At 36.4% G+C, this 26,861-nt stretch overlaps 1 protein-coding gene across 7 annotated transcripts; it reads left to right on the forward strand.

Annotated features, from left to right (window-relative positions):
• The first annotated feature begins 228 nt into the window (after window positions 1-228).
• POLI (DNA polymerase iota) lies at window positions 229-26,831 on the forward strand. Of its 7 annotated transcripts, none has more exons than XM_065932754.1 (10): window positions 229-376; window positions 1,967-2,089; window positions 4,548-4,712; window positions 8,774-8,926; window positions 10,668-10,904; window positions 11,809-11,987; window positions 12,799-12,890; window positions 16,827-16,957; window positions 22,030-22,235; window positions 23,820-26,831. In XM_065932754.1, the coding sequence occupies exons 1-10, from the start codon at window positions 229-231 to the stop codon at window positions 24,633-24,635; spliced, it is 2,250 nt and encodes a 749-aa protein (XP_065788826.1). In that variant the 3' UTR covers window positions 24,636-26,831. The 7 variants fall into 7 exon arrangements, with proteins under 7 accessions (XP_065788826.1, XP_065788832.1, XP_065788827.1 ...); XM_065932760.1 differs by having other exon boundaries at window positions 24,399-26,831; XM_065932755.1 differs by having other exon boundaries at window positions 8,843-8,926.
• Window positions 26,832-26,861: the final 30 nt, after the last annotated feature.

Here is a 26,861-nt window from a genome sequence, read left to right on the forward strand (position 1 = left end):
CGAAGACCGCAAAGGGGAAAAAAAAGAGCTGTTTGGGATGGTAAACACTCCTTCAAGGCTACGCAGGAGGGAAGTCCCGAACACCGGTCAAGAGGATTTGCAGCCCCGGTCAACGTCCGGGCAACCCACGGCTGGGCGCACACTGCGCAGGCGCGAGCCCCCGGCTCCGACCGGAGCGCGGGCGGCCGAGGCCGGAAGCTGCCTTTGGGTGGGCGGTCGCCTGGGGGAATGGAGAAGCGGGGGGCGGAGCCCGAGGAGGCTGGCGGCCGCGACGAGGAAGAGGACGCGACTCGGGCCATGGAGCGGGCGGAGGCGGGGGCGCCCGGCGGCTGGCTGGGGGCGCTGGAGCCTGACGAGCTCGACGACCTCCCTTGGTGTAAATGAGGCGGGGCGGGGCGACGAGGGCGGGCGCCCCGGGCGGCGGCGGCGGCGGCGGCGGCCGTTGGGGAGCGACCGTCCCTGCCCCGCCCGCGGCCCGCGTCTTCCCGCTCCGCCGAGAGAGCGGCCCTTCGCCGCCTGGTGTCCTGAGGCCAAGTCCCCGAGAGGGGCGGCTTCGCCCAGTAGGGGAAGGCCGGGCGCGTCCAGTGGGGTAATGGAAGCTGCGCTCGTCTCCCCTCAAACAGCCCCGCGAAAGCGGAAGGGGCCTCGGGTGCCTCAGGGTTGCGGAAGCGGGAACCGTGTCGCCCACTTGGCAGAGGTTGCGGCCCGGCCTCAGCCCGGAAGGGACCGCCCGGCTCGGAATCGAACCCGGCCGGCACGTGTGCAAGTAGCCGCCTCTGCTGACCCGCTTTCATCCTCGGGGCCCCACCCCCGGGATCTGGGGCCAAGGCTATCTCCTTCCCAACCTCCTCGCCTTTCGTTTTTAAAAAGCTTTAAAATTTTTAAATACTTTTAGGTTTACAGAGAGATGCGCAGATAACTTTTTACCGATTTTAATGTCTTACGTCACCGTGGATACATTTGTCAAAAGGAAGTAACGTTGGCATAGTAATTAATATTCTTAACGGAAGGACAAGCTTTATTCAGATTTTACCAGGGTTGTTTTTTTTTCCCCCATTTAATTTGTTTCTGTTCCAAACTCCAAACCAGGATACCACATGGCATTTAGCCTGCCTTGTTTTTAACTGCTGTTAATAGCTGAAATCTCCTGTCTTATCCCTCTGCCCCCTCCAAGATGTGAACTATTTAAAATCCAGGAAATATTTACTCAATCTTTAAATTTAGCAAGTATTTGTTGGTAGTCTAGGTATCCAGTATTAAGCATTGAACCAAACAATCCTGATCTCATAGAGTCTGTCTGCTGTTTTGTGTTTCAGGTTAGTTTTTTAAGGACATGCCACATAGAATATTTTTGTTGTTTAGTCGCTAAGTCATGTCTGACTCTTTTGTAACTGCAAGGAATGGACTGTAGCCCACCAGGCTCCTCTGTCCATGGAATTCTCCAGGCAGGAATACTGGAGCGGGTTGCTGTTTCCTCCTCCAGGGGATCTTTCCCACGTAGGGTTTGATCCCATGTCTCCCGCATTGGCGGTTAAAATCTTACAGGGAGCCACCAGGGAAGGATAATTTTTAAGTTGGTTGGAAGATTTGTGTTTTTAAACTTTTCAGCCCTTTCCGACTTACTTTAAATTTTCCAATAAGCTTCAAAGTCCTAGGGTTACCTCTTGCATCTTCCATTATTGATAAAAGTTTTTTTTTTTTTTTTCTTAAAATTTATTGCTATCCTGAGAAAAATACAATTCACAAAGAAATAGTAAACAGGACTGAGGACTCTACTGTGGGTGGAGTTTCTCTCATATTCTTGTAAGTTTTAGATTCTTTGACACATGTAATAAATCCAGGGGGAAAAAACTTAAAAATCACTCTATTCTTTCTTGGTTGCCATGTTTTAAGGGACTGGCAGTTGCTCAGAGATGATAAACAGCCTGAATGTGTTTCTTTGATTTGGTTGCATATTGTGCCACAGTTCATGATGAGCTGGAACCAGCAGGAAGTGCTTCATGTAGAGTCATAGTACACGTGGATCTGGATTGCTTTTATGCACAAGTAGAAATGATCTCCAATCCAGAACTAAAGGACAAACCTTTAGGTAATTCTGGACTTTGATATTATTTTCATTGTATGATATGATTTGTTATTATGTTTATTAATCATATTAATGTTGGAAGCAATTCTGTGATGCTTTATAGACAGTAATCTTTATTTCGCTACTGGCTGTAAACTTTATGAGCCTCATTTACTAAAAGGCAAATGTGACAGAAGTAGTATAATTAACCAAATAAACAGAAAGACCACAATAAACTTCTAGTCTTTTTCTCAATGTTTGAAATTTTACAGCCATCTTATCTCAAAAACAACCTTTTAAAAAAATTTTTAATAGATATTTTCAACTATTCTCCACTTTTGAAATTAACTATTGAATTGTGTGATAGTTGGATTTTGTGTGACAAAATAATTGGATTTTGAACAACCCAAAATATTAAGGCATGCATAGTACAAGCTTTTCATGAAAACATAAGTATGTTTTAAAATAAAAAGCAAAGAAATTTTACATTGGGGAGTTACTGAGTATTGTGTTGACTTATTTTAATATTTTGTTTTTATATTAGAAAAGTAAATTTCTAAAATTTTATTTTATGCATGTAGTAAGGATTTACCTTTGAGTAAAAGCATTAACAGAAGTTTTGGTCACTTGCTGCCACTCCCTGGTGTCTACTTTGATTTTGATAAAGCCCATTTCAGCTCAGCCTAGTTTACTAAGGAACAGAGGATGACTGATGAGTACATTTTGGTTTGCCATGGTCTAGGGTCTTTAAAATTTCCTGAAGCTGTCAAGGAGTTAGGATTAGGGGACCTGAATTTTCTTCATTAGGCATTTCTAATTAGTAGCATTGTAAGAAGATGTTGTGTAAGTAATGATTAGTAAAGAGGGGTTGTAAAATTAAGATGCCAGCTTCCCTGTTGGCTCAGAGGTAAAGAATCCACTGCCTGCCAATGTGGGAGAAGTGTGTTTGATCCTTGGGTCAGGAAGATCCCTGGAGAAGAAAATGGCTACCACTCCCAATATTCTTGCCTGGGAAATCCCATGGACAGAGGAATCTGGTGGGCTGTAGTCCACAGGGTCCTAAAAGAGTTGGACAGGACTTAATGACTAAACAACAATATTTGCTAATAAAATGAAAGACTGTTGTTTTCTTCTAGAAACTGTCAGCATAATATCCCTTATTTCCTGGTAATCATTCATTACTGCATTTTAATTTGTTTAGTCGATAAGTCATATCCAACTCTTTTGTGACTTCGTGGACCGTAGCTTGCCAGGCTCCTCTTTCCATGGGATTCAATAGGCAAGAAGACTGGAGTGGGTTGCCTTCTTCAGGAGATCTTCCCAGCCCAGAGATGGGGCGCCAGTCTCCTGCATTGCAGGTGGATTCTTTACTGCTGAGCCACCATTAGCAAATATATGACCACTTAACTTGGGCTGGTGACTCAATGGTGAGTCCATATAATCCTGCTTTAAAAGACTGATTTTTTAGTTAAGGAAGTGACTAACCTGATTTTTTTACATAGTTTACTGGTGAATCATAATTTATTACTTTTGACCCCGTGATTCTGTTTTGGGGCATCATCTGACATATCAAAAATATGTGAAATGTTTCTTTGCCTGTTTATAGTGTGAGAATTTAGAAAAAAGCAAATAGTTTTAGCAATTATAAGTCACTGGTAAATTAGAATTTTTAAGCAGTGTGTAGGTGATCATAATTTAATCTTTTTGATAAGGAGCAGGCTCATTATGCCACTTCACTGTCTAATCTTTTCTGTAGGTGACTGTGAAGAAAAGCTCAGTCATTAGAACATTTACTGGGGGAGATTCCTAAAAACTGCTGTAGGTTGGCACCTATAACAGAACATAGCTTTATATTAACTGGGAAGTTATTCAGAAGACAAGTTAGATTTTCCAGCAGTGACCAGTAGTTAATTGTATTCAGTTACTTTCATCTGCCTTACTTTTGGTAAAACAAGGCCTAGAGTTATATGTAAAGTTACACAGAGTTAATTCAATATAATTTGTTTTTTTATTGTTTGAAAAAAATCCTGGAAGGACTTTATTTGTATCTTTTTGCTGAAGATTTCATAGATTTGTTGATTTGTGGTGGAAGTGAAAGTGTTAGTTGCTCAGTCATGTCTGACTCTTTGCAACTGCCTGGACTGTAGCCCACCAGGCCCCTCTGTCCATGGAATTCTCCAGGCAAGAATACTGGAGTGGGTGGCCGTTCTTTTCTCCAGGAGATCTTCCCAACTCAGAGTTCGAACCTGGGTCTCCCACATTGCAGGTAGGTTCTATGCTATCTGAGCCACCAGGGAAGCCCCTGATTTGTTAAATTGTACTTCATAGAACTATGATGGATGGAAGCTATATTTTCTAACTGAGATAGAGCTTTTTATTCTTATCAAAACATTGTATTATAACTTAAAATTAGAATATGGAATAAGTAAATTTAAATTTTCAATTCTACTTAATTTTCTCATAAAATATTTGTTTTTTATAGGGATTCAGCAGAAATATTTGGTGGTTACCTGCAACTATGAAGCTAGGAAACTTGGAGTTAAGAAACTTATGAGTGTCAGAGATGCAAAAGAAAAGTGTCCACAGCTAGTACTAGTTAATGGAGAAGACCTGACTCGTTACAGAGAGATGTCATACAAGGTTACAGGTACAGATTATGGGCAATATACTTTCAGCATTAAATTTTATATAGGATGCCTGTTAACGACATGATTGTTTAGTAAGTGTAAAGTGCATAAGTCAGTTTTCTTTTATTTGGGGGCTTTTCCATTAAAAAAAAATTTATATGAGAATGACTTAATATGTCATGAGTAAATGGTAAAAGAAACGTATAGTTGGAAGGAATTGAACTCTGTCATGGGTGATGTTTATATAAATATGAGAAAACGTAAAAAAGTTTTAAAGTGAGAAAATGGAAGAAGATAAAGAAAACCAGATACTTAAATTTAAATGCAAGCTGGAACTATGAAGAATTATGTTGCACTCTAATGTACTAATGGCAGTTGAGAAAGACTTCTGTAATGTTTGATTAACATAATTACAAAACAATTTGTTAGGAACTATTAGCAAAGATAATGAGTCTATTAGGTTTTTTTTTTTTTTTTTAGCTTTTTATGTATGTATTAGATATTTCAGTGTGGATAAACTCCTCCTTACTAAGGTTTGGATTTGAATCTTGCTGTTTTAGTAAATTATAGGAAAAATGAAACCATATGTGTACTGGCATCTGGCAAATAGATAGCATTTTAAAGTGTATAAGAATCAGCTTTTTACTTGTTGGCTATTATTTTTATTTGTTCTTTTGTTATTTGTAGCAGCTTTCAGCTGAAAGGGTTAAATATACTATCCCAGAGCTCTTACAAATTAATAAGAGGAAACAAGCTGAAGCGAAATGGACAAAGGATATGAATAGACAGTTGACAAAAAAGCAGACTTGACAATGTGAAAATGGAATGCTTAAATTCATTTGTACTAAAAATAAGAATGTGAGAAAAAGTAGAAACAAAGTATTACAGTCTTAAAAAAAGCAATCTAGAAGCATTTTTTGAAATTAAAGATACATACTATGTTCTTTAACCCAATAATATAACTTCTAGGGATTTATCAAATAGAAATAAAATGATAACATATGTACAAAAATGTCTCATAGCATGATTCATAATTGCTAAAAATGTGGAATGAAAACATGCTCATCAGGATGAAAATGGCTAAATGAATTTCAGACTTCTCTATAATGGAATATTATATGGCCATTAAAAGTAGCTCATTGGTATAATTTCATTTGATTGATAGAGGTATGCCTTGTTGAGTGGGTAAAAAGCAAGATGCAAAAACCTGTATCAGGTTTTTCCATATGTGTAAAACAGTGACCCAAACACCTTCCCCAGGTATCTATGTATGCTCAGGAAGAGAAAGAAGAGAGGGTGTGTACTCGGTGTTTAACTCTGGATAGCTTCTGGGGGCGCAGAGGTGGGGCTGAAACAGGGGCGCCTGTTTCAGGGGAGGGGAGAAGGGAGAGCCAAGCAAAGAACCACGACTGTACTCCCCAAACCCACTGTGTGTGTGTGCACAGTTATACAGTTACACAGTTACATATCTGAACATTTAGAAAGTAATTGTTTCCGTACATAGAAGAGATGATGTAGCACAGACAGTTGTACGACTTTGTTCTTGGTAATCTTTCCCATCATCCATATGGCTCTTCCTCATTCTTTTTAATGCCTGCACAGTATTCTATTATATTTTGTCTCAAACTTATTTAACCATTCCTTTACTGATTTGAAGGCAATATATCTCATTTTATGCCTGTTGTCCTTATGTAATCATAAATAGTATCTCCTTTCATTCAAAAGATATCTCATTTTGGATGATAAATTATGTGACTTCTCTTATAGTGAGGGGTTATTAGGCTCTTACCAACTTTTTGCTCTTAAAAAATATCAACATGTGCTTCAGTACACATTTTCATGTAGAAATTTTCACATACCTCCGTGAAGATAGCCTTAAAGTAAGTTCCTAAAGGTTAACTGCTTGATCAAAGATAATTTGCATTAGGAATTTTGAAGACTACTATATGGTGCACTTCAGGTTTTCCTAGCACATTGCTAGTATGTATGAGAGTATTAGATATTCATAAAGATTTTGCCTGATAGTTAAAAAAATAGTAAATCATTGTTTTGATTTGCATTTCTCTATAAGTCTGAATATTTTTTTGTGTGTTTTTGATCATTTATATACATGTTTTGTCTTTTTTGCTTTATAATGTCAGACTAATCAGTCTAAATGATTTCTGTACCACTGCAACTCCTCACAGTGAAAAGTATCATACTAGAAAATCAATGTATAAATCTCAGTTTTTATACCGATTCTTAATTTATAAATTAGTATCTTGAAAGAATTAAAAATGCACTAATATGATAACAAGATATATTCTAAGCATGATTTATACATTGATAAAAAGTTATTTTTTTGATTTTTTTCATGGTATTTTTGGAGTTGAAATAGAAATGTAGCCTAATAGTCCTATACTGAATTTATCTCAGACCTATTTATAACATATAACCTTATTGTTTACTTCATACCTTTATTCTACAGTATTCCATTTTTTTCTCTAATTATAAACTCCTTTCTTTGGTCTTGTGTAATCATAAGGTTTAATAAATGCATCTGGTTTATGAAATTGACACATTGACAGCAAAAAAGGTTAACTTCACAAATGGATAAGTGATTTATTCCTATGACCTGGTAATAGAACTAATATAATCAATCTATGTTCAGCAGTCCACCAGCTTTGTACCTGATTCAGTATTTAACTTGCTCTTCTGCTTGGTAGTTAAAACAAAATTTTTCCTGTATTTTTCTTATTGTAGTATTGTTTTGATAAACTTTGATTTTTCACCTATTATTGCTAGGCATCAGATATATACTTTTGGGAGAAAAAAAGCAGAAATTGGTGAGGAAAATTCAAAATAATTCTTTTTTTTTTTCCATTTATTTTTATTAGTTGGAGGCTAATTACTTTATAATATTGTAGTGGTTTTTGTCATACACTGACATGAATCAGCCATGGAGTTACATGTATTCCCCATCCCAATCCCCCCTCCCACCTCCCTCTCTACCTGATCCCTCTGGGTCTTCCCAGTGCACCAGGCCCTAGCACTCATCCAAACATGTATATTATCTAGGGTGAAACAGAACACCAGCCCAGACTGGATGCATGAGACAAAATAATTCTTTTATATGGTTAGATACATTGTCAGTTTTTCCCTCAGAGTAGATAAATGGATTTCTCTCGGTAGGTTGGAAATGATTTTTGAAGTTCACTAGATCATACTGTTTCTTTATTAATTGTTTTATCCTCCTGTTATCAGTGTTATCACCAAGAAAACAGAGCTTTCATATTATAGGACTTTAACAACATTTACGTTTTTATGTAATAAGTGACTGGTAAGTTGTTTTCTGCCACCCAGCTGGTATCAGTAGATGATTCGGAGAGAAGTGAAAATTCTTCCTAATGGTTTCAAAGTTATTAGTTTTAATCCTAAAAACGAGACTTGATAGTCTTTTTGAACTTATTTCAAATCTTGGTTCAGTTCAATTTAGGAAACATTTGACATAAGGACTAGGCATTGTGCTAGAGGCTGGACGTTCAAATACATGTAAGTCACGATCCGTTTCTGTCCTTATGGAATGAGTTGGAGGGTGACTAGTCAAAATATTGCATTATAGTATATTTTGTATTAAGTAACTTTTCTTTTTGACTTAGTATTAATTGGACATTTAAATTTTATTTTGTTTTTCCTTTTTAAAATTCTAGTGAAAAATATAGCTTGAGTATATTATTACTTATCTTTACTTTTCTAAGCAGACTCTATGACCTACTGCTTCAAGATCATAATTAACTATATGCATTGATATTTAATGTACTACAGATAAATTATTGGTATAGGAGATTGTGCTAAATATATTGCTATGAGTATCTGCCCAAGGAATGTTATTTTTGAACTTATTTTATTGGAAAATATTGCTTTTGTGCAGAATATGGCACAGGAAAAAAACAATCGCAGTTAACTGACTTTATTCAAGATATTGTGTGATTGTGAATATGCGTAAAACCTTTATTTCGTTATTTTTTTAAGCATAAAAGAGTTAAATCTAGTCTAGTTATAATTTCAGTTACATCTGTACTCCAATATTATTTTAATTTAGAGTTGTTGGAAGAATTTAGTCCAGTTGTTGAGAGACTTGGGTTTGATGAAAATTTTGTGGATCTAACAGAAATGGTTGAGAAGAGACTAGAGCAGCTTCAAAGTGATGAACTCTCAGCACTGACTGTGTCGGGTCATGTATACAATAATCAACGTAAGTGGGTTCTTATGCACTCTATTTAGTAACTTAAAGTACCTGCATTTCTTGATGTTCAATCAGTTCAGTGAGTTGACTGTGTCTTTCGAAAGTTTTATGGCTTTTGTTACCATAGTTCAGCCATCTAAGGTGATTAAAATTAGATATTGTTATTCCATATTAAACAGGCAGAAAATGGTATTTTGATGACATACAGCTCAGTGCTTTGTGCACTTTTCATTTCTCTGACACGGTCCCGTGTTAACCATTTTTGAGTGTCATGCCTCTTTAGGCCATCCTTAGGTTACAGGAGTTGGCTTCTTAGAGTAATGTTTGGTTTTCCTAAAACCATCTTAAGCAAAATTCTAGGTCGACTAAATTTGCCCTTGTTGCCTCTTTTCTTGTTGGCTTCTTTTCTCCCAGGGCAACAAGACCCTCCCACGTTAACCCTTGTGGGAGCTTATCCTGGCCTACCTACCATCCTTTGCATGCTCATATTTAATCAGTTAAAATTCATCTCCTTCACTATTAAAGTGCCAATGACTGATGATATTTCCAGGGCAGTATTGTGTTTGAAAATAAGCTGCAGTCAGCTCCACTGAATATCTTCTTAGGCTGTCAAACATCTAGTGACTGCTGGTGACTTCCAGACCCTACCGCGTAGAAGGCGAGTTTCTGTGTTTTGTGTAAGATTTGTCCTGACCTCCTTGCTCCCGGGTCTCAGCCCGCCTGTGCTTCCTCTTACTCTCCCCAGTCATTCTCCACCTCTCTGATGTTAAAGAAGAGGTGGCGCTCCAGTTCTCCTTTGTAAGAAAACAAGCAGCTTTCACGTGTCCTTTGTCACGTACTAGGTCTGGGTAACAAGGAGGTTCCAGGTGTGTTTCTGTATAATTTCTAAAGCAAACTTGGAGTCTGCCGGTTAGAACATACTATAGAGAGCTAGGTTTTATGGTCTTAAAAAGTCTAATTCTTCATGATTCTTTTCTCTTTCATATAAGATTTTGTTACTTTTTTTTTTAACCTACAGAGAAGTTGACGGAGCAATACAATGAGAACAGTCATTATGCCTTTCGTTGTAGATACTCCTTTTGTATCATTTTACACATTTGCTTTATCTTGCTGCTTATTGATCAGTTGATAGGTCATTGAGCATTTGAAAGTAAATTATAGACATCATGGCTCTTCAGACATAAATACTCCTGAGGATCAGTACTGTCTCATCTAACTCTTGTGTCATTTTCACATCTAAGGAAATTTGTTTCTATATAGCAATTTCCCTGTACTTTTAATAAATGATGTCTTAAACTGTATACAAATCCAAAATTGTTTTTAGTAGCATACACCACTAGTGTGAAAACTTCAAATTAAAATCTTTGAATCTGAAATGTTAGCTGTATTATTAATGTAACATTTTTACTTTTATGCTTACCTCCAGGTAAACATGAGTAAAAGTTCTGGTAGTGCCAGTAGGAATTTTTTATGAGAGATCAGTTTTTGTAATCTGTTAATCATTCAGCATTCTCAGTATGTATTTGCTATCACAGGCCCTTGGAATTCACTTGTGATAGTTATTTTACAGAATTGCTGTGAAGAGCCAAAGAGATCAGTTAAGTGTGCAGCAGTGTGGTAGTGTTGAGGGGTAGGGTTGGATATAGATTAAGCCCTTTATCTTTTAAAAATTCATTTGTTAAAAAAGAAAACAAAACAAAAAAACAATGTTTTGACGATGACTTTTAACAACATTGGCTGTTTTCTGTAGCTGTAAACCCACGTGACACGTTGCACATCAGACTCCTTGTTGGATCTCAGATTGCGGCCGAGATGCGGGAAGCCATGTATCATCAGCTGGGTCTCACTGGCTGTGCTGGGGTGGCATCTAATAAATTATTGGCAAAATTAGTTTCTGGCGTCTTTAAACCAAATCAACAAACGGTCTTACTACCTGAAAGTTCTCAAGATCTCATTTATAGTTTGAACCACATAAAGGAAATGCCTGGTAAGACAGATATATTTGAAAAACATATATTGGTTTTACTGTATTTCTTTTAAGTTTAAAAATTACAGTTATGCATAATTAACTCTTATAGAGTCTGTGTTCTTGGCTCTTGTGTGTCTTAGTTGCTCAGTGGTGTCTGACTCTGCAACCCTGTGGGCTTCTTCCAGGCTCCTCTGTCCATGGGATTCTCCAGGCAAAAACCCTGGAGTGGGGTGCTATGCCCTCTTCCAAGGGATCTTCCCAACCCAGGGATTGAACCCGTGACTCCTGCACTGCGGGCAGATTCTTGACTGTCTGAGTCAGCAGGGAAGCATACTTGGCCCTTGGTGAAAACCAAAAGCCCCCAAAATATCCTGACGTTTTCTGGAGAGAATCTATATTAGGAATCTATATATATGAAAGTGTTTTTCTAGTTTTACCTGCTTTTATATTGTTTGAATATGATCATGAAAGTTATAAACTGGAAACATATGGCCCTTTATTTTTAGTCCCTGGTTCATACTTGAATACTGTAGAGAATGGAGTTGATCTTTCACTAACTCTATTTTGGCCTTGTACATAAAATATTAGGGCCACAAAGGACCTTCGAAAGCAGCTGGGCCCACTTTTTATTTTAGAGATGAGAAACTGATTTTCTTGAGGGGTTCAATGACCTATTCATATCATTGGGCAAATTTGTATCTCTGAAGATCAAATGGTTACATTTTTATAGACTATCAGTAATGTATGTATTAAAATTCATTTCTGTGGCATTAAATTTTTAAGTTTGGTCTCAACAACAATGCCAATGGTATCCAAAATTATGGTATCAAAAGATGTGGTTGATATATTTATAATGTGTTAATTAGCTGAATTATAAAGAGAAAAGCTATTGTAACACTACATGTACCTCGTTCTGCTTTAGGTATTGGCTACAAAACGGCCAAACGTCTGGAAGCACTGGGTATCAGTAGCGTGCGTGATCTTCAGACCTTTTCATCCAAAGTATTAGAAAAGGAATTAGGAATTTCAGTTGCTCAGCGTATCCAGAAGCTCAGTTTTGGAGAGGATGACTCTCCTGTGACTCCCTCAGGACCACCTCAGGTATGTGAAGGTGTTACTTATTTTAGTTGAGTACTGGTGGTCACATTATTGGAGATAAAGATTTCCAGTTTTACTACTGTATTCTTACCGTTCCAATTTGCTTATTAGGTTAGTACGTGATCGTTTTCCTGTGAGAAGGCTATTTATTATATTAAATTAATAAATATTCTTAAATAGAATCTAAGAATCAGTATTTAAATCTCAAGTTAGCCACTTTGACTACTGCTTAATTTTAATAGCCTGTATTGTATATAGGAGGCAAAACAATTTGTAAAAATATTGTTTTCAGAGTAGTCTAATGATTTAGGAAATGGAGAAAGTTTATAATCACCCAGGTAACAGTGATTAATTTTTTTCCTGTAAGGTAAGAATATACATATATATAATCCCATTTAATCATCACCGTAAACCTTTCATGTAGGTAATATTCACGTTTGTTCATACCTTTTCCTCCCTCTCTTACTCCCTTTTCTTCCTGTAATTTTTTTTAAGATGAAGATTCTGTATTTTAGAGAGGGTAAGTAACTTGCCCAAGGTTAAACTGAGATTCAGGTCCTTGGAGATTAAGAGCCTCACTGTAATCACACATTAAAGCTTGGCATTGGTACTAGAGCTTTGTAATTTTCTTGACTTCCAGTTTACTTTCTAGTGGAGTACAATAATTTGCAGATGAAAAGATTTAATATAAAAGTGAACTAAATGGCTCAGACTAAGCGTAAAGAAAGTGTTGAATATTTATTTGACATATGCACTGATAATTGGATATGCTTATTTGGGTTTATGTTAATACTTATTTGTTCTTCTTTGGTAGTCCTTTAGTGAGGAAGATTCATTTAAAAAATGTTCATCAGAAGTTGAAGTTAAAACTAAGATTGAAGAACTACTTGCTAGTCTTTTGAACAGGTGATTTTTCCATTTTGCCATATTATCTTACAGATTCTCTGTACAGTACATGGAAATACTATATATTTACTGTATTTGATGTTCTTTCTTGGAATTTACAGATTAATTGGAGACTAAACATGTAAAGATCATCTATCTTTGAACCTCTCCACATTATAAAGTATTACAAAGGTAGTAACACATGTTCTTAACTAAATTTAATTCATCTGCTTCCACTGGTCTTAATATTAGTAACATTGTGGTTCACTGTGGATCTTAAGCTGCTGATCATTACCTAAGGGAGTTTTGTGGGTATCTCTGGAATTGCTACACTTAAAAATTTGTGATGATTGAGGATAGTCAATTGATGGAGAAAGCAGAACCCTTTTATCTCCTGTGCCTCAGAGTATAGAGTTAGATGAAGGAATGACTTAATGGGACTGTGTGTGAGCAGTGAGGGTGATTGTGTGTATGCTCAGGGTTCAGTTCAGTTCAGTTCAGTTCAGTTGCTCAGTCGTGTCCAACTCTTTGTGACCCCATGAATCGCAGCACGCCAGGCCCCCCTGTCCATCACCAACTCCCGGAATTTACTCAAACTCATGTCCATCGAGTCGGTGGTGCCATCCAGCCATCTCATCCTCTGTCGTCCCCTTCTCCTCCTGCCTTCAATCTGTCCCAGCATCAGGGTCTTTTCCAATGAGTCAACTCTTCGCATGATGTGGCCAAAGTATTGGAGTCTCAGCTTCAGCATCAGTCATTCCAGTGAACACTCAGGGCTGATCTCCTTTAGGATGGACTGGTTGGATCTCCTTGCAGTCCAAGGGACTCTCAAGAGTCTTCTCTAACACCACAGTTCAAAAACATCAATTTTTTGGTGCTCAGCTTTCTTCACAGTCCAGCTCTCACATCCATACATGACCACTGGAAATACCATAGCCTTGACTAGATGGACTTTTGTTGCAAAGTAATGTCTCTTTTAAATATGCTCAGGGTTACTGCCCTTTAAATACATGAAGAGTGTTAATTGGGATTATGAGTATACAAATAGCATTGCAGAAACTAATTTCATTTTCTGATGCTCCTTTGCCATCATATACCTGTTTCTCAATGCTCCATAGAGGAGTGTTAACTTCCTTTCCTCCAATTTCTTTGATTTCTCCAAATAGGCTGTCAGGGGTCTAACCGCTCTGGGTAACTGTGCTTCTGTAATGATGTTAGGATAGCCTCTGTGACAAAAAAATGGTTTTTGGATGACTAACTCTCAGAAAACTGATAAAGTGAATTTTCCTTCAGCTTTGCTGCCACATGCATTTCAGTTCTCATGTCTTGAGCAAGGCCATGCAACTCATCATTTGCTGCACGCAGCTGGCTGGCTGTATGACGCAGCTTCAGGGATATGACTCAAGCCGAGCCTTGAGTGTGCTGGTGAAACTGGGTCATCTGCTTTGCTTCAGCTAAATAAGACTACTATGAAATGCCTAGCCACTGGAAACAGTTCTGGACAAAGGGAAACCACAAGAATTATACATTTTATAGGTTCCCTTCTTTGAAGAATCAACCCATAAATGAGTCTGTGTGTTAGTCACTCAGTCGTGTCGGACTCTCTGCGACCCCATGGACTGTAGCCTGCCAGGCTTCTCTGTCTTTGGAATTCTCCAGGCAAGAATACTGGAGTGGATTGCCATTCCCTTCTCCAGAGGAACTTCCCAACCCAGGGATCGCACCCTGGTGTCCTGAGGCAGATTCTTTACCGTTTGAGCTACAGGGAAGTCTATAAATGAGTCTAGATGCCCTAAACCTATGAAATACTACTAGCTATGTCTCCTTATCTCTGCTTGGCTTGCCCTCTTCTATACAGTGGCTTATAATGCCATCTAGCTGGCAAAAAAAGAAAAGTAACTGCGTATGTGTGACTGTTCTCGAACATATGATTATTAATACTATAGGTATGTAAGAGGTATAAAATCATACGTTGTTTAATTCTTTCTCTAGGCACTGGCCTTAAGATTGCTTAGAGTATAACCCTTTTTTTGTATGTCTTAATTAGTTACAGGAACCAAATCACACTCTTTGAATTGCATATTAACTTAACAGAACAAGTTTAACTGGAAGATGTTTAAACTAGTAACATGTTTATAGGAACCAGTTGAGATATTTTATTATCTTAATAAAACAGCAGTCAAGTTTTGTGATTAAGCAATAAAAAAAATGCTTACTACAAAAATCTAAATATTCTAATTCAAAATCAATTTGATTATGCTTAATACTATTTGTATTTTATCTTTGTGATCTTTTTGTGCATTGACATACATATAGAAAGGTAAATATTATTTTTTGATGACATTTATTTTCTGTTAGTGATTAGATTTTTACTTTTTAAGCGAATTTTCCATGGCATTAAAACTTTTCAACACCAAAACCAAGATCATTTGGATGGATCACTTTTAAGATTCGTGGACGAGTGCTTACTTTCCTAAATATAAATATCTAGTTGATCTTTCACATTATTGCTCTAATATGCCATATAATGGTGATATTACTGACTCCCTTGGATATATTTGAGAAGTGCTTTTTGACAGAAATAATTTCATTAAATATTTGTTTTCTTTTTGTAGTCTTTTTAATGTGTAAAAAATTTGCCATTTTTCATATATTTGCTTCTGTCAGTAAATGATTCTCAGTTTCTTAAATTTCCTGCTGATTTTAATATGTTATTTTAGTTATGATTTGGATTTGGATAATAAAATGGCTTGTTATAATTGTATCTTATTTCTACTTTTTCCCTGATTGCACTCAATTCTGTGTGAGGCCTGAGAGCTTTACATTTAAAATTTCAAGATAAATTTTAAAATTTATTAATTATTATTATATTATTTATTATATATAATATATAGTATATTATATAAAATATTATATAACATATATTTATATATATTATATATATGTTAATATATATAACATGTATGATGTATGATTACATATATAATGTATATAATAAATATAAATAAAACAAAATAAGATATATAACTATAATATATAATATGCATTCATAATTATATTGTGAATATTATATATTATGTTGTATATTATATATTATTATTATATATTGTATATTATATAGAACTACATAAATAATATATAAATATATACATTCAATATATAAATATTGTGTGTATATATTTTATATGTATATATTATACATAAATATGTATTTATATTTATATATATTTTATTTATATTTTGATACATTATACATTTATACTATTTTATATATAGTTTATATATATTTTTATATATTTATGTGTATATAATATATAATATATACAATTATATATAATTACATATATATGTAATTATGTATGTATATGTACATTATATATGTACATATATATGTAATATATAAAATATGTAAATATAATTATATAATATATGATATATAATATACTATAATATTATACAATAATATAATTAATATATATTATATATATCATCCAAAAATCATTATTATATATAATATATATTATATTAATAAATATATATTATACATATGTTAAGATATAATATGTTATAATTTAATTATATAATGTATAACTATCAATATAATGTTTATATATAATATTTAAAATACATTATAAATATATTTGTATATTATATTAATTATATTAGCAATTAATGTTTATTAACATTTATATTTATAATATATAATATAATTATAATAAATATAATTATAATATAATAGTTATTATTTAAAATTTCATAATAAATTATAAAGACTTGATGAAGTTTAATTTGAGCTGTTCAGGCACCTTTATTGCCTACTGCCTGATTATCAACTATATTTATAATTGTTACAGTTACTCAGTCTGGCACTTTTAAATAAATGAGATATAGTCGATCATCAAGAAAAGAAAGAAAACTTTTTCTAATTCCTTGTTTCCTCTTTCTCTTTATTTTTAGAGTCTGCCAAGATGGAAGGAAGCCACATACAATAAGATTAATAATCCGTCGGTATTCATCTGAGAAGCACTATAACCGTGAGAGTCGTCAGTGCCCAGTTCCATCCCACATAATTCAGAAGTTAGGGGCAGGTGATGGATTCCTTTCTGATCATTTAATTGGCAGGTTGAACTCTTTAAAAAACAAACTTTGAGTTAGAAATATGATCCAAAAATGGGTAATACTCACATGCAGTTAGTGAGCTATTAAGTACTTTATTTTCTATAAGAAATTTTCATTAGAAAACTTGTGTTGTTTCAGTACATATTAAAAGTAAATACCCTGTTGAGAATGCTTCCCAACTCCAAAGAAAACAAAGCTATGATAATTAATTATATGGCGTTAGATAATTTCTTTCTGAGCATTTAGATTGTTTCCATTTTTTGGCTGTTCTAAAAAATGGGGCTGTGAACATTTGAGTGCAAGTCTTCAGGCAGATATATACTTTCGTTCATCTTAGATAGATTACAAAGAATGGAATTTCTGGGATGTATGGTAGTTGAACTCTAAGAAACTGCCAGATTTTTTTCCAAAGTGAGTATAACAAGGTAGATATTCAGCAACAGAGTACAGAGGCTTTCAGGTTTTTCATATTCTCATTTATGTTTTACTACTATCATTTTCTTGACTCATTCTCATGACTATGTAGTGGTCTTTCATTATTTTTTCTTCTTTTATGGATATTACTATGGATATATCTAAAAATTCTTTGCCTAATGCAAAGATTATAAATATTTCCTATGCTTTTTTTTTTCCAGAAATTTTATACTTTTAAGATTTATATTTAAATCCACTTTGAATTAATTTTTGTGTTGTGTAAAGTAAGAGTTTTAGTTTATTCTTTTGCATGTGAGTATCTACTAGTTCCACAGAATTTGTCAACAGACTGACTGTTCTTTCCCCATTAAATTGCCATGTCATCTTTGTCAAAAACTAGCTGACAATACATGTAAGGCTTTCTTTTTTGCCTTTCTTTTCCCATTGATCTTATGCTTATGCTTATTCCAGTTCCACCCTGTCTTCATACTTTGTTGTAAGTTCTGAAATTAGGTAGTGTAAGTTCTCTAGCTTTGTTCTTTTACGAAGTTGATTTGGCTATTCATGGTCCTCAGCTTTGTTTGTGGAAAGATTTTTTTTTTTAAGGAATTTTATTTCTCTGTTATGAGTTTTTTCTGATTTTCTGTTCTTTTTGAGTCAGTTTTGGTAATTTGTATCTTCTCAGAATGTATGCATTTCATCCAGGTTGTCTAACTTATTATCATAAATTGTTAATATTCCCTTGTAATTCTCATTTTTATAGGGTCTACAGTGATATCCTCTCTTTAATTCTTGATTTTGATAATTTCTTTTTTTTTTCCCTTTGTTATTCTAGTAAGGTTTATCAGTTTTGTTCTTCATCTTTTCAAAGATTCAACTTTTGGTGTCATTAATTTCTCAGTTTTCTTTCTACTTTGTATTTCATTTATTTCTACTTTGATCTTTGTTATTTCCTTCTTTCTGCTTGCTTTAGGTTTAATTTGCCTTTTCCTCCTGGGTTCTTAAGATTGCAGCTTACTTTATTTCTTTTATACTTACCTCTTTTCTAATAATTCAGGTTAAAAGTTATACACATTTCCTTTTAAGCAGTGCTTTAGCTGTATTCCATAAGTTATGTTGTGTTTCTTATTCATTAAGCTCAGAATAGTTTCTAATATCTGTTGTGATTTCAAACTTATTTAGAAATTGGCTGTTAAATTTACAAATATTTGATTATGTTTCAAATAACCTTTTGTTGTTGATTTTCAATTTGTCTTTATGTTGACCAGAGAAGATACTTTGAGTAATTTCAATCCTCTTATATTTATTGAGGCTTCTTTTGTTGCCTTGCCTCTGTCTGTCCTGGAGCATGTTCTGGGATTTGCATTTGAAAAGAAGAGTTGAGCAACACTGTCGTACCATTCTGCTGAACTAAAATTTGTGGACTCTTCCTCTAAAATAGCATTTTTTGAATGACAGTTTGTCTGGATATGTAGTTTTTGATTGGTTTCTTTGCATACTTTGAGTATGGTATTCCATTGCTTTGTGTTCCATTATTTTTGATGAAGAGGCAGCTGTTAAAAGTTCAATCAGCAGAGATTCCTGTTACTAGTTTCAATCAAGAGAGCAAAACCACACAGAAATTTGAACAATGAAGGTTTCAAAAATGGCTAAACTATGATAGGGAGTAACTACAAATATATAAAGATACCCTTAAGAGGTACCCTGGGGCCAAGCAAAAGTAGCCAAGGAGGAGCAGACTTGGAAAACGAGTCTTCCTCCCCTCCAGGAGAAGATGTGGTTGCGGAACCCTGGATGGTGGAGAAAGCCTTTGAGTTGCCTGACCCAGAGCGACTCCGTAGTTACTGGGCCAAGGGAAAGCACCCCCTGGCCGCCAGAGGAGCTGTGGCTGACTGGTGGGCACACAGGCGGCCGTGGGCGCTTGCTCCCTGGCAGGGCAGCGCGTGAGCTGGGGTTCGCAGGCGTCCGTGCTGGGAGGGCTTCTGTTGACAGTCCTCTAGGATGTGGGCACGCTGAGATCAGTGGGTGTTCCTACTGAAGGGATCTTCGTTTTTGTGCCAGTACAAGGATGGAGGGCATGGTGCCTGCATAGGAAGGGCTGGAGGAAACAGCCCACACGGGCAAGGCAGGCCTGTTAGCTGGGTGTGTGGAGGGGCTCCAGGCGAGGCACAGGCCTGCTGTGTGTAGGGTCTGAGTTGGTGGTGCCAGGGAACACGGTCACTAGGCTTGACGGGCTAGGGCTGCTGAGCCTTCCACGCACATGTGGTGTGGCAGAGCACTAGTAGATATCTCCACACGTATGTACTGCACGCAGGCCATGTTACACAAGCAAGAAAAAGTAAAGAACAGTGTGCTGGTCAGGAAGAGAAGCCCCCTCTCTAATTTAATGATCCTCCAGTTCTCTCTACTGACAAAGCTTAAGAATTATGTTTAACATAAAAAAAAATTTCAGAGTCTACCCCATTATCACAGCAGGTACTAAGTGTGATTTGGAGTTGAGAGGCAGTAAATTATTACCAGGCATAGTCGTATCATTGGTCTCCTTTATGTGATGAGTCACTTACCTCTCTTGTTTTAGCAGTTTGACTATATGTGTGTTAGTCCCTCAGTCGTGTCTGACTCTTCTTGACTCCATGGACTGAGTCTGCCAGACTTCTCTGTCCATGAAATTCTCCAGGCAAGAATACTGGAGTGGGTAGCCATTCGCTTCTCCAGTGTTTTTTTGTGTTTATCTTACTTGGGATTTATTGAGGTTCTTGATTCTGTAGACTAAATTTTTAAATGAAATTTGGGAAGTTAGGGGCTCTTATTTCTTCAAATATTCTTTCCTTTTTCTTTCTCTTCCTTCTTGGACTTGCACTGCATATATGCTTGATATTGTCCTATAGGTGTGTTAGCCGCAGGAGACAGGAATTCGATCCTTGGGTTGGGAAGATAGCTGGAAGAGGGTGTGGAAACCCACTCTAGTATTCTTGTCTGGCAAATTCCATGGACAGAGGAGCCTGGTGGGCTAAGTCCATGGGCTTGTAAAGAGTGCGACAAGACTGAAGTAACTTGGTGTGCATGCACGCACACTGATAGTCTAGTAGTTAAGAATCCACCTGCCTTTGCAGGGGACATGGGCTCGATCCCTAGTCTGAGAGGATCCCACATGTCATGAGGCCACTAAGCCCCTGCGCCCCAACTTCTGCATACCTTAGAGCTGGTGCTCTGCAACAAGAGAAGCCATAGCCAAGAGAAGCCCAGACACCACCACTCGAGAGGAGCCCCTGCTTACCACAACTAGAGGACGCCCAAGTGAAGCACGGAAGACCTAGTGCACCCGAAAATTTGAAAATCAAATTTTAAAAAATCATAAGAAAAATAGTAGCAACTTTGAAGTCTTTGCTAAATCATACTTAAAGTCAGTTTCTATTGACTGGTCTTTCTCCCTGAGTATGAATCACGTTGCTGTTTTTTTGTATGTATTGTAATATTTTGTTGACGATTGGGCATTTTAGAGAATGTAAAACTCTCAATTTGGATTTTTTCCCCCTGTGGGCATTTTTTTTTTTTCCCTTTTCTTTGTTTGTAACTTTTCTGGACTTAAGCTGCAAAATCTACCTCTCCTGTGATGTGTTGCCCTGATTTCTCTGCTTAGGTTCTTTTTGAAATGAAAAACATTTATTTTGGCTTCCTAGGAGGTTACCCTGTTGTCTGCATAGATTGGTAGTTAGACAATAATTGGGCAAAAGTTTGCTCAAATACAATGGGCTGGAAGCTTTTGGTCTGTGAAGGGAGATGTGCCAGGGTGGGAGGGCACCTTTGAAATGTAGGCTCTCTGCAGGATTGCCTTGGCCTTGTCCTCTGCTCCTGCCTCTTGCATCTCCCTGCTGTGCTGGTTGCCATTCTAGGCAGACACATGCAGAGCTGAGGCCTTCTCTGCGCTCAGTCAGCTGTGGTTCTCTCATTTCCAGATCTCCTGGTTAGACGTTGTGTCTGGTCTACTGATCATTCACTCATCCCAACCACAGTGGCAGTCCCGGGCTCAAGAGCTATGTGATTTTATTTGTGTCCTACCAAGTTTGCTCATTTTTCTGGCATCACTGCTGGTTGTGGGCTCTTGCCCTCTTCCTCAAATCAGGTCAGTCTCTGCTGGCAGCAAAGCTGCTGGCTTTGACAGCCAGCCTCATCCTGGTGAAACTACTATCCCAATCGCCCTCTGTGAGTGGGGGATACAAACGACTCCAGCCAAGAAGGCTGCTGTCCCCACTTTCTTACCTAAGTTCTGGCAGTTTTTCATAAGTCAGTGCTTCTCCGTTTTTTCACCTTTGGTTCATTCCAGAATTTCAAAATGATTATTTTGACCATTTTGTTCAGTTTTAATTTTATGCGGAGATTTTTTCAACCTCCACATTCTCCCACAACTAAAAGTTCAATATTTCAAATCCTCTGGAAAGTTCAACTTATTTGGCAGTTGGTGTTAATGTTGGGATGTCCTAGTTCAGTATATAATGTCAAGGTGTCCCAATGATATCTATTTAGGTTTTTAATTTCTTAATCTAGGCAATATAAATTAGATTAAGCTCTTAACATTAATTTATGACATAGTATGTTTAGATATTGTCTTCTTACACATTTTATTTAGGAAATTATGATGTGATGACCCCAATGGTTGATATCCTTATGAAACTTTTTCGAAATATGGTGAATGTGAAGATGCCATTTCATCTTACCCTATTAAGTGTGTGCTTCTGCAACCTTAAATCCCTAAATACTGCTAAGAAAGGGACTATTGATTATTATTTAACACCTTCATTATCAACAACTTCACACTCTGGAAAGCGCAGTTTTGTAAGTACACTGTTATTGGATTTGTATAGTTAAATTGCAAATATAGATTTGTGTTTAACTGATATAATTTAGAGATTTTTTGGGGATGAGATTTGAATGACTTATATATATTAACAGTATCTTTCATATTATGGTTACTAGCCTTAAGTATATTGTACTGTGGTCTAAAAATAAAACATAAGCGTCACTGGATAAAAGAGAAAACCTTGATAGAGGTACTCTGTTTTGGAACTGTTAAAATATTTTTTAACAGTATATAGGAATATGATGGTGAGCACATATGAAAATATTTTCAAATACTAGAAATTGAATCGTTGTCAGTTTATACATAAGCTACCAGCAGCTCCCCCACACCAAAGTTTTTGTTTAAATATTTATATTTTTTTGGTTTTGAAATTACATTGAATTCTGGTAGCAATATTGATAGAGTATGAATGCTCACTTTATAATTGTAGAAATTAAGAGTATGGTAATAGAGAGGCAGAGGTCAGTCATAATTTCAAATGATTAAAGAAAATGCTATGATGGCCATTCTGTAAACTTTTGTTTACCAAATATGGGATGCTTTAAAAAATAATCTTTCACTAAATTATTTATGCCTACAATTAACTCTTAATTTAAATTTTTTTGTTATTTTCTTTATTGTTATTGTTGGTATAATTTTAGTAATATTTTCAATTACTTTTAAGCCTATAGTGAGAACAGGATAGTGTTATGGAAATACTGAATTAATGGCCTCTTCAAAGTACTTTTTTTCAGTGACCCTTTTTATTAACAAATTTTAAAAGATGTTTACTTTTTAAAATTAGTCTGTAGAATGAGGATTAAAGGTCTTTAATTCACTGTAGAATTAGAGGGGTAAAAATAAGTGGAAGTACCTTGTTCATCTGGCACACAATAGGTGCTCAATAAATACAGTGGCCCAAATCTCTTCTACTTTTTATTTTTTTGAAATTACTGTTGTGTTGATGTTTCTTGAATTATGTTTGACTATCTATATACTTTTTATGGTGCTTAAAACTAGAGGGAAAATTATGCACATTAAAATGGAAGGTGTTTTAAAATTTTTATTTCAGGTACATATAAAAGAGTGTTACATCATAAATGATATTGGATTTTTATCATAGAGATATTTTTTTTCCTTTCTGTTAGATGTTACACTTCAAAGTAGAGAATTTTAGAAAACCAGTCCTTGCTGCTATCTGTGCACATACATATATCAGATTGAGTCATTGGTGAGTCATCATTTGTGTAGGCCACCATTCTCTTATCCTCACAATTGGAAGTTTGAATACATGATTGTTAAGGTCCTTTCCAGGTCTTCAGATACATACCTACCTTCTGGCTCAGTGCTGTCTAGGGAGGAAGCCCTCTTCCTGGAATAGTGAGCAAAGGTCCACACAGCAGTGTGACTAATTGTGGTGGATTAATCATTTCTAGTTGTTTGAAACTGTCCAGAAGGACTGAAGTTATGGAGTAGGATAGAAGCATATTGGTCCCATAATAGCTACAGTTATACTTCAGCAGCATGAATATTTAAAAGATATCAGATACCTAAATTACTCTGTTATCCTTACATTCTAGAAAATGAAAGACTGTCATATGGAGGATTTTTCTAAAGACAAGGAAACAAATCGGGATTTTCTACCAACTGGAAGGATTGAAAGTACAAGAACTGGGGAGTCTCCACCAGATCCCACAAATTCTTCTAAAGAAAAAGACAGTAATGAATTTCCCCTCTCCTCACTTCCTGAGGATATTGACCAAGAAGTCTTTAAGCAGCTTCCTGTAGATATTCAAGAAGAAATCCTTTCTGGAAAATCTCGAGAAAAAGTTCAAGGAAAAGGAAGTTTGAGTTGTCCATTACGTGCTTCTCGAGGAGTATTGTCTTTCTTTTCTATGAAACAAAAGCAGGAGAGTTCCTTAAATCCTAAAGATCATGTACCCAAAAGCACACAGGTCTCCTCTGAATCTCCCTGTGAACCAGGAACATCAGGCGGTAGCAGTTCCTCTTATGCGTCTAGCCAAAAGGATTATTCACATTATTTAGACAGTAGCTTAAAAGATGAACGAATGAGTCAAGGACCTAATGAATCTCAAGGATTCCACTTTTCAAATACAAACCCTGCTGTATCTGTTTTCCATTCATTTCCAAATTTGCAGAGTGAGCAACTTTTCTCCAAAGACCGTACCACAGACAGCCATAAGCAACCAGTGCCAACAGTCTCTCGTCATGAAGGACTTAAAGAAAATAGAGAGCAAGAGTCTCCCAATGAGAAAATTACTTTTCCTTCTGACATTGATCCTGAAGTTTTCTATGAACTGCCAGAAGAGGTACAAAAAGAACTGTTGGCTGATTGGAAGAGAACGGGATCAGATTTCCACACTGTACATAAATGAGCATGCTCCACAAAAGGGAAAGACGGTTGTTCTCAGATTAGCAGTTTATTAAGCTCTTCTGAATTAAACACTAATACTTTCAATAATGTAGAAACGTAATATGAAATGTTCCAGATAAAGCAAACATAGTTATGGGAAAAAATTCTGGCACAAAGCATAAAAATATAACAGAAATAATGTAAAATATTACCTTCCTCTCATTCCTAACATGTTTTATATTGCTTTTCAATAAAAAGAATATCATGATCAGCATTAGTATATTTTCCATACATCATGGAAACATTGGGAGGAAGATATATATGACTGTGTATAAAAAATAGAGTAGCCAAATCATTGCTATGCTAGAGCAAAGAACAGGGCTTTTTCCTATGAAGTACAGAGTTGCTCAAGAAATTCACCTCTTTTAGGAAATAGCCATAAAAAAATTCTATTGCCAGCTAAGCTGCTAAAAATGTATAGGTCTTGGTAATATGTACCATTTGGTGAGTTGATTTTTTTAAAAATGCCAAAGCAGTGCATATTCAATTAATGCTCCTTAGTGTACCTGGAACCTACCACAATGCCTGGCACCCAGAGGGTGCTCAGTAAACACTGAATGGATAAATTGTGTGGCACAGGCCCCATGAGGAAATGGGTGGTGGAATATATATGTTGTAAAGAACTAGAAGGAACTCTCCATACAAGTTGATTAAGGGAAGGATGACACCAGAAATTCAAAGTGATCTGTCTCTAGGACTGTCAGATAATAGAAGTCCACTTCCTCTGGCCCGTCTGTAAGGTTTAAAAAAAGCAAGGGATTGGATGTGTTTGAATCTTCTCCACAATTTTGTAGATGAAGATTTAGAGATGAGATTAAGGCTTTCATACCCCAACAGATACACACAGTGACTACACTGATGGTATCCGCTGTTCTCCATTGTTGTCCCTTTTTGCCTTCTAGATTAAAAATCGGATATAAGATTGTGGATGTTTTATAATTTGGAAGGCATAGAGGGTGTTTCTAGAAGACTCCAAAGTATGGCTCAGCACTGGTTTGGAGTAGTTCTGTGATTATGTAGGTTAACATCATATCAGTGTTAATCCGCTGATTGAGATTTATTGTAAGCATTTATTATCACATTTAGATTTATTATGAGCATCTCAGTATTATTCACTTTCAAATATAGGTAAGCATTCTAGATGTCACCAAGTTCCATTAGTCAGTATGCATTTGTAATTATTGCAAAGTAAATGTTGCACTAATCAATAGTTATGAAAGCTATATATTGGTGACAACAATTTTCAGTTATTGAGTAGGGAAAGATATTGACAGTTAATATGAATGTTGAGGTAGTGCAAATACTCGATAACTTTATGGTAAACATTCTTTCTGAGTCAACAAAAAATGTGGTTATTTGTTTTGTGGCATTATTTTGTTAATAGGTAACTACTACAAAATTCAAGGAGTGGGGAGCTGTCACCAACAAAGCCCTGAAAATGTGCTTTTGGCTTCAGTAGGGAGTTGAGAAAACTGTTAGCTGAGGCTGGAAGAATGATGCGGAAGTTTCTTTTAAAAAGCTTTTACGAAACATTTGATAAAACAGCTGCGTATGGTATCTTGGAAAACATACCTAGTGAAAGGTTATCTCCAGGCAAAATGTCTAAAGCGCCACCTGGTGGCTTTCAGCTATATGGGTTAAAGTACTACACGCAAGAAAGAGTTGAGCTTTAGAGAGAGGAGAGATGGTTAGGTTGCAAGCAGAAATACAGAGAGCCAGAACTCTGAAGTGGAAAACTTGCCAGCTTACTCTCCAGCCGCCCCGGTTAACAAGGTGGCAAAGTGAGGTGTGAGCATGGGTCAGACATCAGCATTAACGGTCTCACTTCTGCACCTCTTGTATTCATGCACCTCTACTGTGTGACTTTACAGTTTCACTAAAAGTCAGGTTTTATTTCCTTGCTTATGGATTATGAGTTTAGCCAAGTGACATGCTTTGCCAATGGGATGTTAGGCTTGAAAAAGCACTTGAGGTTTTTTCCACTTCCTTCCTTGCTCCTTTGCCTTCGTTGTGAGAACAGCTCCATCCGCACTGGAGGATGGAGACTCAGGAAGCAGAGCGACCTCACTCCAGTTGTTCCAGCCCAGGCCATCCTTTCTCGGATGACCCACAGCCAATGTGAGACATGGGATAAATAAAGTTAATTGTGTGCCTCTGAGGCGTTGTGATTGTCTGTTATACATCATTA

The sequence above is a fragment of the Muntiacus reevesi genome, chromosome 4 (assembly GCF_963930625.1).
Source record: "Muntiacus reevesi chromosome 4, mMunRee1.1, whole genome shotgun sequence".
In the NCBI taxonomy this organism is placed as follows: Eukaryota; Metazoa; Chordata; class Mammalia; order Artiodactyla; family Cervidae; genus Muntiacus; species Muntiacus reevesi.

Coding starts and splice junctions, on each gene's coding strand:
- POLI (XM_065932754.1), top strand. CDS start 229: ATGGAGAAGCGGGGGGCGGAGCCCGAGGAGGCTGGCGGCCGCGACGAG. Junction 2,090..4,547: donor ACTAAAGGACAAACCTTTAG/GTAATTCTGGAC, acceptor TGTTTTTTATAG/GGATTCAGCAGAAATATTTG. Junction 22,236..23,819: donor ACTCTGGAAAGCGCAGTTTT/GTAAGTACACTG, acceptor CTTACATTCTAG/AAAATGAAAGACTGTCATAT.